The sequence below is a fragment of the Bos indicus genome, chromosome 1 (genome assembly GCF_029378745.1).
Source record: "Bos indicus isolate NIAB-ARS_2022 breed Sahiwal x Tharparkar chromosome 1, NIAB-ARS_B.indTharparkar_mat_pri_1.0, whole genome shotgun sequence".
Taxonomy (NCBI): Eukaryota; Metazoa; Chordata; class Mammalia; order Artiodactyla; family Bovidae; genus Bos; species Bos indicus.
In genome coordinates, this window is record NC_091760.1 from 75,712,553 (window position 1) to 75,726,337 (window position 13,785).

At 37.1% G+C, this 13,785-nt stretch overlaps 1 protein-coding gene and 1 long non-coding RNA gene across 6 annotated transcripts in view; both read left to right on the forward strand.

Moving 5' to 3' along the window:
• The window catches only part of FGF12 (fibroblast growth factor 12), a 615,850-nt gene that overhangs the window by 402,966 nt on the left and 199,099 nt on the right, over positions 1–13,785 (forward strand). For all 5 annotated transcript variants that reach the window (XM_019958105.2, XM_019958099.2, XM_070789979.1 and 2 more), the window contains one exon: positions 12,622–12,725. In XM_019958105.2, the coding sequence (XP_019813664.1) occupies positions 12,622–12,725 (104 nt within the window). The remainder of the gene's footprint in view (positions 1–12,621; positions 12,726–13,785) is intronic.
• Positions 12,732–13,785, forward strand: part of LOC139183186 (uncharacterized) — a 121,658-nt gene continuing 120,604 nt past the window's right edge. Inside the window, exon 1 of the long non-coding RNA XR_011566719.1 lies at positions 12,732–13,022. This is a non-coding gene — a long non-coding RNA (uncharacterized lncRNA). The remainder of the gene's footprint in view (positions 13,023–13,785) is intronic.

Below are 13,785 nucleotides of genomic sequence, written 5' to 3' on the forward strand. Positions count from 1 at the left end.
CCTAGAATACAGGTGATGAATTCATGAATAAACCTAATAGACCGTGGTGTCAATTTTGGGAACATAGTGTTTGATGGCAGATTTGTGGAAGATACAAATCTAAAGCCTTCAAAATATGCAGAGATTTCTTTGAGGGTGTTTTTGCCCATTGATCTTATGGACTGACACCTGTTCTGTTCACTGAATTTTTCAAATGGAATGTGAGATACATGTTCTGTACAAGACAAATAGGCTACAGCAGATGAGTGATGACAGACATTTGCTTTCATTATCAGTAGTGATATGCTTCATTTTTCACCTTAAGGGAAAAAAAAATCAGATTGAATTGACTTGTTAATTATGCAGTTTCTGAACATCTTTGAAGTAACACAGGAAAGGTTATATGATAATATCAGGATTAAAAGCCAGTGGCAGGATTTCTACCTGAGCTATGGCAGATATTTCCACCAGCTGTTGTCAAAGAAGGGGGTCATCATGTTGTTCATTTTCACTAAGTTGAAAATCCATTGTGTTTGCTATTAGCCAATGCTTGGGCTTCCCAGGTGGTGCTAGTGGTAAAGAACCTACCTACCAATGCAGGAGATGTAAGAGATGTGGGTTTGATCCCTGGGTTGGGAAGATACCCTGGAGGAGGGCATGGCAACCCACTCCAGTATTCTGGCCTGGAGAGTCCCCATGGACAGAGGAGCCTGGCTGGCTATAGTCCATGGGGTTGCAAAGAGTCAGACAGGACGGAAATGACAGCATAGCATGCAATGCTTGGAAGAAAAAATTTAAGCCTCTAAGTCCCACACAACTAATCAGTTCCAAAAGTCAGTAAATTTAGTGAGGAAAATAAATCAGGCTATTGAATTAATTGATCAATTGTTTATAAAGTAAGGCATTATATTGAAAGCACTGAATCAACATAGGTGAAAGTACGTTGATTTTTACATTATTTTAATGTTTTATTTTAAATATAGTTATTTTTGCTTGCTGGATCTTAAACATATAAAATGAAATATATTTTTTCCTCCCATGATATTTTAAGAAGTTTAAATTATGAGGCAGTGATGACCCAGGCGTCCACCACCCCACTCCCATTTTGAAAGCTCTAGATTTGGAGGTTAAATAACAGCCCCCCCCCCCCCGACCCCGCAACTGATACCAATAATTTTGTATTTTGCTTTTATAGTTTAACAAGTTTTTATGAAAATTGTTATCCTAATTCATCTCCATGGTAAATCAGTAAAATATTCAGAGCAGATATGAAATTTCAGGGAGGTCCTATTCCTTTGAATCAATGTCAGAACTGCCAAATGTTAGAACTAGGGCTCGTGACCTAGAGCTGTATCTCTGGACTGAAGTTTAGTCCTCATTTCAGTCTTGTTTTCTTGACTTAATGCTAAAGAAGTCAGGACAATTTCCCTTAATTTCTGTAAGAAATGTTGTTTTTGAGGTTAAATTCAATGAAATGAACAATCATTTCAGCTTCTTCTATGCAATGTACTCTGGATGAAAAAAGCCCCATAATTCCATACTTTTGAAGAATCCCTAGTTTGCTGTGAGGGTCAGGCAAAGACATAAATATGATTAAGCAATGTGATAAGTGCTGTGTATGGACTGCCATGAAATTAGGATAAGAGAATAATTCATTTGTCTGAGTGAATACTCCATTGTACTTTATAGAACTGCTTTTGTGTTGGAGGATTTAAGAGCTCATACTATCTCCTAGCTTGCCAACTCTTCAATAATAGCATTTTTCTACTGAAAAGGGGAAGGGGCAAAATTGACCTTTGTTGTTCAGTTGCTAAGTCTTGTCTGACTCTGCAACTCCATGGACTGTAGCACACCAGGATCCTCTGTCCTCCATTATCTCTCAGAGTTTGCTGAAATTCATGTTCATTTACTCGGTGTTACTATCTAGTTAAATGATAAATACCAGAAATGTATATTAATATCATGACTAACAAAACCAATCAAGTGATCTACAAAAATTATCACAAATATTATAATTACAAGTGTTGTTGTAACAGACTGTGAAATTAGAGGGGAAAATAACCTGATACCAACTTAATTTTAGGTTAAGATTTTGTCAGATATGATATTACTTATATTCTAACAAAACATATTTATTGAGAACATTTTGAAGTGTGGGAAATGGTATTGAATTTTTAAGACAATTTGATATTGAGAGTGCACAGATTATTTTTGTGCACCCATATAATCTTTGTTCTGTCTCAGTATCTTCTACTATAAATTTTCTTGGGCTTTTCGTGAGTCAGAAAATGCATCTTTTTCTCTCCATCTTTGCAAATTCAACCCAGTATTTCAAAATACAAATACACTCTTTTAAATCTGTTCATTTTTCCAAGCAATAAGAGCCTGTCCTTAGAAGTTACTTGGAAGGACACTAGATTTATCTGTTGCAAAGAATTTGTAATGAACTTTGCTTTCCTTCTCTGCTTCCCTATTTCTCTTCCTCTTCTCTGTCTTCTTTGTGCATTCTTTGTCACGTGAAGTGCTTTCCAGTATGTTTTAGCTTGTCACTGTTCTGTCACTGAGATAACTTGTGTAGATAATAGGTGGAAGTTAAATTGAATAAGGACATAACACTTTTATTTCACATAGTAGACAGACAAATACTGTATGATATCGCTTATATATAAACTCTAAAAAACGAAGAAAGTGAATATAACAACAAAAACAAATAGACTCACAGATATAGAGAACAAACTAGTGGTTACCAGTGGGGAGCTAGAAGAGGGGAGGGGCAAGATAGTAGTAGGGGATTAAGAAGTACAAACTGTTAAGTATAAAATAAACCAGCTATAAAGGACTTATTGCACAACTCAAGGAACATAGCCAGTATTCTGTAGTAACTATAAATGGAATATAACCTTTAAAAATTATGAATCACTCTGTTGTTTGCCTATAACTTACATAATACTGTATGTGAACTATACTTCAATAAATTTTTTAAAGTAAAAAAAAGAAAGGACCTAGCCAAAAGAGTTGTTCCAAAATCTTAAAAAATAATAATAATATAGCACTTCTTAAAAAGTACTTTTTTCCCAGTCCAGTATAATCTTACATGGTGTCCAGTACCTTGTTTGTAATAGATTCCCCAAAATCTTCTGTTCCTCTTCATTTTCTACAAAACCTGCATCACCCTACACAGACACATATCAGCCCTGTGCATCCTATGCTCCTACCCTCTCAAACTCTGTTACCATGCAGGTTTTCTGGCTTTCCCTTTAGATTCCATATTTGAATACACTCCATGTGTGGTAAGTATTATATTTGATTTTTTCTTACATGCTTAATTATGGAAATATGACCTAGAGAAGCTGTGAATAAGCAAGCTTAAAGAGAAACCACTGCTGATTCATTCATTTATTTGGCAAATATTGAATAGTGGCTTCTAAGACCAAGATGCTTCTAAGATGTCGTTGCTAGGCAATGAGGATAATAATAATAGTTTCCTGTGCCTTCAGCTTGCCCATAGAATAGTGGGAGTGTCAGAGAGATTTACAGATGAAGGTGTATTCCTCAGGGACCACATCTGTTGGATATGTATGTCACTGTTTTCCTAGCCTAAGCATGCCACGTCACCTATCCTAAGTGCTCAGTAAACATTAATGAAAAGAATAAGTAACTTTTGATTAGAGATATTTACACGAAGTTGTATGAGAGTTTTGGTAACTAAGGCCATAGAATCTTACTCCAAATTTTGGGTGGCACTTTTCATTCCCTTCATTTTTTTATTGATACTTTGTTCCCGCATCCCACTCAAATGAGGACTTTTTAAATCTTGAAATAAAGCCAAGTAGTCAGTTTAATTTATTTTTGAAATGACATTTTGCATATCAAAATACTAGCATGATGCCTGAGAAAAAGTAGGTATTCAAGGAATAAAATCTTTTCAGTTTTTCCTTTCTCACTGAGACTGACTTAAGTTTTATAGGTCCTAAAGTAATGCTCAAAATTCTCCAAGCCAGGCTTCACCTATATGTGAACCACGAACTTCCAGTTGTTCCAGCTGGTTTTAGAAAAGGCAGAGGAACCAGAGATCAAATTGCCAACATCCACTGGATCATGGAAAAAGCAAGAGAGTTCCAGAAAAACATCTATTTCTGCTTTATTGACTATGCCAAAGCCTTTGACTGTGTGGATCACAATAAACTGTGGAAAATTCTGAAACAGTTGGGAATACCAGACCACCTGACCTGCCTCTTGAGAAATCTGTATGCAGGTCAGGAAGCAACAGTTAGAGCTGGACATGGAACAACAGACTGGTTCCAAATAGGAAAAGGAGTACGTCAAGGCTGTATATTAACACCCTGCTTGTTTAACTTATGTGCAGAGTACATCATGAGAAATGCTGGACTGGAAGAAGCACAAGCTGGAATCAAGATTGCCAGGAGAAATATCAATAACCTCAGATACGCAGATGACACCACCCTTATGGCAGAAAGTGAAGAGGAACTAAAAACCCTCTTGATCAAGGTGAAAGAGGAGAGTGAAAAAGTTGGCTTAAAACTCAACATTCAGAAAACGAAGATCATGGCATCCAGCCCCATCACTTCATGGGAAATAGATGGGGAAACAGTGGAAACAGTGTCAGACTTTGTTTTTTTGGGCTCCAAAATCACTGTAGGTGGTGACTGCAGCCATGAAATTAAATGGGAAACAGTGGAAACAGTGTCAGACTTTGTTTTTCTGGGCTCCAAAATCACTGCAGATGGTGACTGCAGCCATGAAATTAAAAGACGCTTGCTCCTTGGAAGGAAAGTTATGACCAACCTAGATAGCATATTCAATAGCAGAGATATTACTTTGCCAACAAAGGTCTGTCTAGTCAAGGCTATGGTTTTTCCTGTGGTCATGTATGGATGTGAGAGTTGGACTGTGAAGAAGGCTGAGCGCCGAAGAATTGATGCTTTTGAAGTGTGGTGTTGGAGAAGACTCTTGAGAGTCCCTTGGACTCCAAGGAGATCCAACCAGTCCATTCTGAAGGAGATCAGCCCTGAGATTTCTTTGGAAGCAATGATGCTGAAGCTGAAACTCCAGTACTTTGGCCACCTCATGCGAAGAGTTGACTCATTGGAAAAGACTCTGATACTGGGAGGGATTGGGGGCAGGAGGAAAAGGGGACGACAGAGGATGAGATGGCTGGATGGCATCACTGACTTGATGGACGTGAGTCTGAGTGAACTCCAGGAGTTGGTGATGGACAGGGAGGCCTGGTGTGCTGCAATTCACAGGGTCGCAAAGAGTCGGACACGACTGAGCGACTGAACTGAACTGAAAGCTTATATAATTTGGGGTATAACCTTTGAAAAAAATATATATATAACTGAAAACTTATATAATTTGGGATATAGCCTTTGAAAAAAAAAATATATATATAACATCAGTTCAGTTCATTCGCTCAGTTGTGTCCGACTCTTTGCGACCCCATGAATTGTAATCCCTCCCAGCATCAGAGTCTTTTCCAATGAGTCAACTCTTTGCATGAGGTGGCCAAAGTACTGGAGTTTCAGCTTCAGCATCATTTATTCCAAAGAAATCCCAGGGCTGATCTCCTTCCCAATGGACTGGTTGGATCTCCTTGGAGTCCAAGGGACTCTCAAGAGTCTTCTCCAACACCACACTTCAAAAGCATCAATTCTTCAGCGCTCAGCCTTCTTCACAGTCCAACTCTCACATCCATACATGACCACAGGAACAACCATAGCCTTGACTAGATGGACCTTTGTTGGCAAAGTAATGTCTCTGCTTTTGAATATGCTATCTAGGTTGGTCATAACTTTCCTTCCAAGGAGTAAGCGTCTTTTAATTTCATGGCTGCAGTCACCATCTGCAGTGATTTTGGAGCCCCCAAAAATAAAGTCTGACACTGTTTCCACTGTTTCCCCATCTGTTTTCCATGAAGTGAGGGGACCAGATGCCATGATCTTCGTTTTCTGAATGTTGAGCTTTAAGCCTACTTTTTCACTCTCCACTTTCACTTTCATCAAGAGGCTTTTTAGTTCCTCTTCACTTTCTGCCATAAGGGTGATGTCATCTATTATTGAAGTATAATTGACATACCAAAATACCTAAATGTCTAATGTATCCAATTTGATGAGTTTGGACATATGTATACTTCCCTGGTGACTCAAACAGTGAAGAATCTGCCTGCAATCCAGGAGTCACAGGTTCAATCCCTGTGTTGGGAAGATCCGCTGGAGGAGGAAATGACAACCCACTACAGTATTCTTGCATGGGAAATCCATGGACAGAGGAACCTGGTGGGCTACAGTCTATGGAGTCACAAAGAGTTGAATATGACTGAGCAACTAACACTTTACATTCCTAACAACAGTGCCTGAAGTTTCTAGTATATCTGCGTCCTTGGTAACATCTGTTATCTTTTTTTCTTTTTAAATAGTGGTCATTCTAATAGGTATGAGGTGATATCTCATTGTAGTTTTGATTTGCATTTCCCTGATAATTAGTGCTGTTGAGTGTTTATCATGTACTCATCATTTGTATTTCATCTTTGGAGAAATGTCTGTTTAAGTCTTTTGGCCCTTTTTAATTGGATTATTTGTGTGTTTTTTTTTTTTTTTTTTCTTTTGCTATTGGGTTGTACTTATATATTTAGAATATTAACTCCTTATCAGATTATGGTTTACAGATATTTTCTTCCGTTCTTTAGATTGCCTTTGATTCTATTGATTGTTTCCTTTATTGTGCAGAAGGTTTACCTTTGATGTAATCTTGTTTATTTTTGTTTATGTTGCCTGTGCTTCTGGTGTCATATCCAAGAAATCACTTACAAGGTCAATGTCAAGAAGCTTTTCCTCTTTGAATTTTGCAGTTTCAGGTTTATTTTTTAGATCTACAATCCATTTTGAGTTGATTTTTGAGTATGATATGAAATAAGAGTCCAATTTCATTCTTTCGGATGTGGATATCTAATTTTCCTAACACCATTTGTTGAATAAACTATTATTTCCCTTTATTACCTCTTTTCCTTACCTTTTTCCATGTAGTTGAGTGGTTGAGTTTGTTATGGATCTCATGATCACCAACTCTGTGACTTCTTTTTTCAAAATACGGGTCAGATTTATGTAAGATTTAGAATGAAATACTCATTTTGGAAAGAACAAGGTTGAGAAGATGCTTGAATGTCATATTAGATGCTTGGACTCTTATTCGGCTTATAATTGTAGTCTTTATTCACTGAATGTTTACTGATATTCTGAATATAAGCAGAATGTGTACCATTCTGCTTATTCTCTCTCTTAACCTCTGTCTCTCTCTCTCTGTTTCTATGTCTGTCTCTCTTTCCTCTTCATCTCTCTCTTTCTCCATATTCTACAAGTGTGATCTAGATATGATGCTTATTTTGGAGAGCTTATAAACTAGTTGTGGTTGGGGAAAAGATATTTTTAAGGAAAATAAACATTGTGATAAATATAGTCTAGATCTAGGATTAGGGGAGCTGAGAAGTGAGAGAAAGCACTTGGTATTTTGTGTGTCATTTCAAGCCTGGCGGGGGTTTCCATATGAAGATATTGGGTGAATGACATTGCAAGCACAGACAGTGAAGTAAGGAAAAACATGAAGTTAAAAGAAAGGAGGAAGAAGATCAAATTACTAGAAGCAGTAAGTAAATATATTAGAATGAGTAGTGCGGTAGAGCAGAAATATAGGTTATATATAAATAACCTTGAATATTGAGCTGAGATGTTTTAAGTTTTTAATTTCCTTTTCATTTTAAAAAGCAACTTTTCTTTATACATTCCTAGAAATAATGTCTTTTCATGACTCTTAAAATTAATATTTACTGAAAATAAGGTAAGTACATAGAACTGGGGTAGACGTTGCATAGATTTACCCTCAAGAGTCCTTAAGGAAGGAGACAGATGTGTAAGCAAATAACTCTATGACTGTGTTCCAAAAACCATTGCAGAGATATGCCCATGAAATAAATAATTATGGAAAAGGAAACTTATCTCTCAAGGGTTTGGGTAAGACTTATGGTCCAGTTAAATAGGGAAGATAGGGTTTCCAAAAACCTATCTTCCAAAAAGAGAGGGCAAAAGAACCATGAATCCAATCTAGTTTAATTAAGATCAAGGGGAAACTTAGGATGTGGCAAAAAGCTCTGTGAAACTGCTTATGATGAATGGAACAGTTGCAGGTGATAAACTGGAAGAGTGGTTTACAGTCAGGTGGTAAAGGGCATTGAGGGTCAGACTAAAGGCTTTGGATCTGTCCTGTACATGATGAATAGTCACTTGAGGAATCAAGCAGGGAACTGACAGCAGGGAAGTGGCATGAGTAGAGGGAAGGGACTTGGAAGAATGGTATGGCCCAGTTGCTCTTTGAGAATGGAAAGGAAGACTGGAGATATAGGAGGGATTGTCACTAAGTAACAAAGGGCTGGAGCCAGAGTGCTGTGTGGAAGATAAATAATAGATCAGAAGAAGTCATTTGCCATTCTTCAAGATTTTAAGAGGCAGATGCAGACCCTCCCAAAGAGAATAGCTTTTAGCTTTTACCACTAGAAACTCTCATTCCAGATTGTTTACTGATTTTGTTTTTAATAAACTTGCTAAATCTCTCAAAGCGTACCATCTAAAAGCCATTATCACCTTATGCTTCGTATAAAACTTTCACACAAGTTTCTTGTTTTTGTCTGTGTCTTGCTTTAGCAGTTTTCTCCCTCTCCTCAGATAGGAAAAGCTTTATAGTTGCTTTTTTAATCCTGTTTTAGCTAAATGAACCAATGTTGTTTGCATTTGTCCTGGGAAATCTTTACTTTAGAAAGACATTATGCACAATTTTGGGTTTCTTTGCTCTTTTTCATAAGTATCATCAAGTATCATCAACAAGTATTGGACTTGTTATTTTCCAGTGGTTGCATTTATTTACAGTGTGTAAATGTAGTTCACACCTCATGTGTTGACTCTACTTTTGTTCCCAATGTCTATCAGTTAGAGGTAGGTTTGGCTCAGACGAAAGTAACTAAAGTAGGTTGCACAGACTAAAGTAACAAGGACTTATTTTTCTCACATAAAAGCCAGACCTAGGTAATTGAAAGCTGGACTGGTGCCATTGCTCCACAAAGTCCTCAGGGGCCCAACTCTTTACAGTTCACTTGTCATCACCCTCTCAAGGGGCAGCCCTTGTTTTCATGGCCTGAGATAATCCAGCAACCCTAACCTCATCCCCATCCAAACAGCAATAGGGGAAATGGTAGAAGAGGGCAAAGGGCAGTTGTCTTGAAGAAAAGGATATTCATGAGTACAAAGACATTTATGCCTACATCTCATTGGCCAGTACTGATCTATTGCCACAGTTAGACACAGGCTATATATGGAAATTTAGCGAAATTATCTATTATTTTTGAGAAGGTGAGAATGGGTATTAGGTGATCAGATCAGATCAGATCAGTCACTCAGTTGTGTCCGACTCTTTGCAACCCCATGAATCGCAGCACACCAGGCCTCCCTGTCCATCACCAACTCCTGGAGTTCACTCAGACTCACGTCCATCTAGTCAGTGATGCCATCCAGCCATCTCATCCTCTGTCGTCCCCTTCTCCTCCTGCCCCTAATCCCTCCCAGCATCAGAGTCTTTTCCAATGAGTCAACTCTTTGCATGAGGTGGCCGAAGTACTGGAGTTTCAGCTTCAGCATCATTCCTTCCAAAGAAATCCCAGGGCTGATCTCCTTCAGAATGGACTGGTTGGATCTCCTTGCAGTCCAAGGGACTCTCAAGAGTCTACTCCAACACCACAGTTCAAAAGCATCAATTCTTCGGCACTCAGCCTTCTTCACAGTCCAACTCTCACATCCATACATGACCACAGGAAAAACCATAGCCTTGACTAGACAGACCTTTGTTGGCAAAGTAATGTCTCTGCTTTTGAATATGCTATCTAGATTGGTCATAACTTTCCTTCCAAGGAGTAAGCGTCTTTTAATTTCATGGCTGCAGTCACCATCTGCAGTGATTTTAGAGTCTAGAAAAATTGAGTATTAGGTGAAATTAAACTTAAAAGAGAAGGAGGAGGAAATAGGATATTTGGGGCAGATAACCACATTAGAGAGCCAGAAAACCTTTGTTCAGTTGCATTTCCACCAGGATTACCTCTCTGAACCTGTTTGCTCTTCTAAAAATTAGGCTAATCATTCTGTCCTAAATTCTTCATCATGTTGATGGTTGAGGGTCAAATACAATGATGAATTCATCAACACTTTGAAAATTGTGTTGCACAAAAATAAAGTATTATTTTAAAAGTGGTAAGCGATCTTCTGAATATAAGCTGAGTAGATATAGGTCAGGTGATATGTCAATTTATATCAGACCTTATGGTTACCTTATTTGACAAGCAGAAGAATCATATGTCAATGAAAAATAGCTCTTTAATAGAACACTTCTCTGTTTATGTCAAGGACGTGATAGTGCATTTGATTCTTCTGTCAATTCTATGCAGTAAGGATTATTATGCCCATTTTATAGACAGGAAAACTAGAGCAGAGAGAGTAAACAAATGGCTCCAAGGCACACAGCTTCTGAGTGATGAGTTTAGAAACTACTCTGTCTATGAATCTCTCCCACTTTTTTGTAATCTGTGTTGCTGCTTTAATGTTTATACACCCCACTTCTTGTTGCCCATTTGATAAAATCTAGATCTCTAAGACAGGAGTGACAGACTCTCAGGTATTTCTCCTTACTTTATCTCCATGGTGTTCGTGCCCATTCCTCCCCAGTATGAATCAAATCCTTCAATCTGCTAGTCCCTTCGTATACACATACACTACCCTACGGAAACTCTTACTTCCTGCCCTACTATAATGTTTCTGATCTTCGCCTACTCAACTTCTGTCCCTTCTTTAAGTGTCAGCTTGGGTCTCCTCTTCTGTGTGAGACATTTCTTGAACACTTCAGATCACAGATCTTCCATTTCCCTGAACTTCTGTACATAGAGAATATATATATATATATATATATAGAATGCATATATTACATTTAATTATAGAACTACATTATACACTGTATCAGATTATTCCATATGCCTTAGCTGTCTCTCCCCAAGTAGACTTTAAGGTCTTATACTACTTCTCATTTCAGTAACACAGGGACAAGTGTAAGAACATGGGAGGGACAAAAACAAGTACAGATTCAAATTGCAGTAACAATTAATTCTTAAGCATCTGCTAAGATTTAGTCTCAGCTTTCATGACAGATGAGGAAAAAGATTCAAAAAGGCAAAGAGACTGGTCTGATGTCAAATATCTAGGAGTTGAATACTGCTGTATCAAACTTGTGGTCTTAGGCTTGATCCTTAGAACTATCAGTTGAACATTTGACTAAAAGCCAAATACTGTGTAGGTGTCTGTGTCTTGTGTGTGTGTGTGTGTGTCTGTGTCTTGTGTGTGTGTGTGTGTATGTTTGGCTTACTATTCCATGTTGAGAGAACCCCAGAAAATACACATATATATTTTTCTTATATTCAAAACTGAGACCAGAATTTTATCAGTAGAAAAGATAGATAAGAACTTCTAACTAAGGCAGGTTGTTAAAGTGAACTACAGGGCTATTCTCTTATGTTATAAATATTTAGTTGTTATAAATATTTCATTCATATTCATGTTGCCATCTATACAGCCTAGCTGTATGATTGCTTTCCAACTTCAAGTAATATGAATTCTCTCAGGTTAGAGATAATGTTTTATGCTTATGCTCATTTTGTAATTATCAGTGTTATTAAAAATAGTGCTATATAGGGATATATAATTTATAAAAGTACACTTTTGAAAGAATTAGATTATCTTATTTATTTTCTTTCTGATATTTATGTACCTTCTCCAAGTAGACAAGTAGACTGTTCAATATTTTCAGTAGTGGACAACACAAATATTCAAAGACTACAAACATATTCTCATTTTATCATAGGATATTGAATTAAATTTATGAAGTTGATTTTTAATGGTTTTGTGTATAAATATGGACGTATATATATATTTGATATACAATATGTCCATCAGAGCTTAAGCTATCTAGCAATCATTGATCCATCTATCTACATTTATATATAAAAACTGAAAAATAAAGAGAACTGTTCTCCTATTTCTAGCATAGTTAAGTATAAGCCAGTGGTTTTTGCTTTCGTCTTGTGTATTTAAGAAGACAGTGTTCAGGACCACAAGGAAAATAAGCTCTGGCATATGTTATGAAGATCACATTTTATTTTTAATTATGATTCGAAATGTATTTTCTTCCATTAAGAATTTTTTGGTTCAAATTATTTGTTTGTTAGGAAAAATCATCTTATACAATTTGAGTGTATGTTCGTTTTGTAGAGTGGAGATCCTGGACTCTCAGATCCATGAGGGGCGTTTGGAGTCCTTCTAATCTAATCCCTTTATTACAGATGAGTTTATGTGATTTACCTGAAGTCACAGTGTTAATAATTAGTCATGCTGCAGAAACAAGAAGTCAGTTCTCCTCACTCTTAGAACTGCCCCCGCCAACTAATATCAGTTCATAGGTTTTAATCCTCAAAAGAGTCATTTTAAGAAGCAAGATGATATATTCAAAAGGTCATTGATCCTTTCCTCTCTTTTTGCCCTCTAGCCCTCTTCAATCTAATCCCTGTGGGCCTGCGTGTGGTGGCCATCCAAGGGGTGAAGGCCAGCCTCTATGTGGCCATGAATGGTGAAGGCTATCTCTACAGCTCAGTAAGTACCTTGGTTTTCATGCATGTGTGTGTCTGTGTGTGTGTTCACACACACACAGAAACTGGCATTGAGAGACAATGAAGTAACCATATTTTAGGGAGAAAAATTACAAATTGAAGTCATTTTACATTTTCTGATCCAGTGTGTCAGTGTTACTATACAAATTTTATAATTTATAATGTTAAAGATCATGCTTTGTTGAGAAAGAACTAGCAATTCTTCCTGTGATATAAAGTCTCTTTTTCTAGTTTCTACTTCTAGACAATAATCTTGTGAATTTTATCTTTAATTCAAGAGGTAAGACATTTTTCCTTTATGCTGTTACTTCTCTTTCAAGCACAGTGGATGGTTTAGGAAGCTGAATTCTTGAATTTGTCTGGGAATCTTCTCTGACTTATTGTGGAGAAAAAAACCTTTCAGAATAGACTGTGTTTTTGTTTGTATTTAAGAAAACTGTGTAGTACCTAATGTGTCAGATTCCTCAGATAACTGCAGAATTGATTAAATGAGCTTCGGGTTCGGGGCTGAGATATTTGAGTTTAATTTGCATTTCGGCTACAGTATTCCTTTGAGAAAGTCATCTCTTCTCTTTGACTTAATTTCCAAACCTTCCAAATGAGGGTGTTGGGCCTCAGGCTGTCAAACATCCCTCTTAAATCTAAAATTGTTAAAATTAGGCAGCCTTAGTAGCTACATTATGAGCCCTGGCATATTTGAAAGCAGTTAATAACCTCACTCTCAAGATAGTAATTTATGCACTGAGACAGTGCACAGCACTGAATCTTGTGTATGTATATAATTCCTGTTATATCCTAAGGAAATTACATATTTCAGAAGAACTATCCTTGAAAACCACAGATTTCCACCTTTCTGTCTGTGATCTCAGTAAATAGACTAAGTTATTCAGGAAGTTCACTTATGCCTACTAGATTCTCAGTTAATTATTAAACAGCTTTTATTAAACATTCTCCATAGTCAGATGAATCTCTGGTACCCTATGCTTGCTTCCACCTGTCATTCTTATTAACATTCTTAAAGTTGCTATTTTACTCCTGAACAG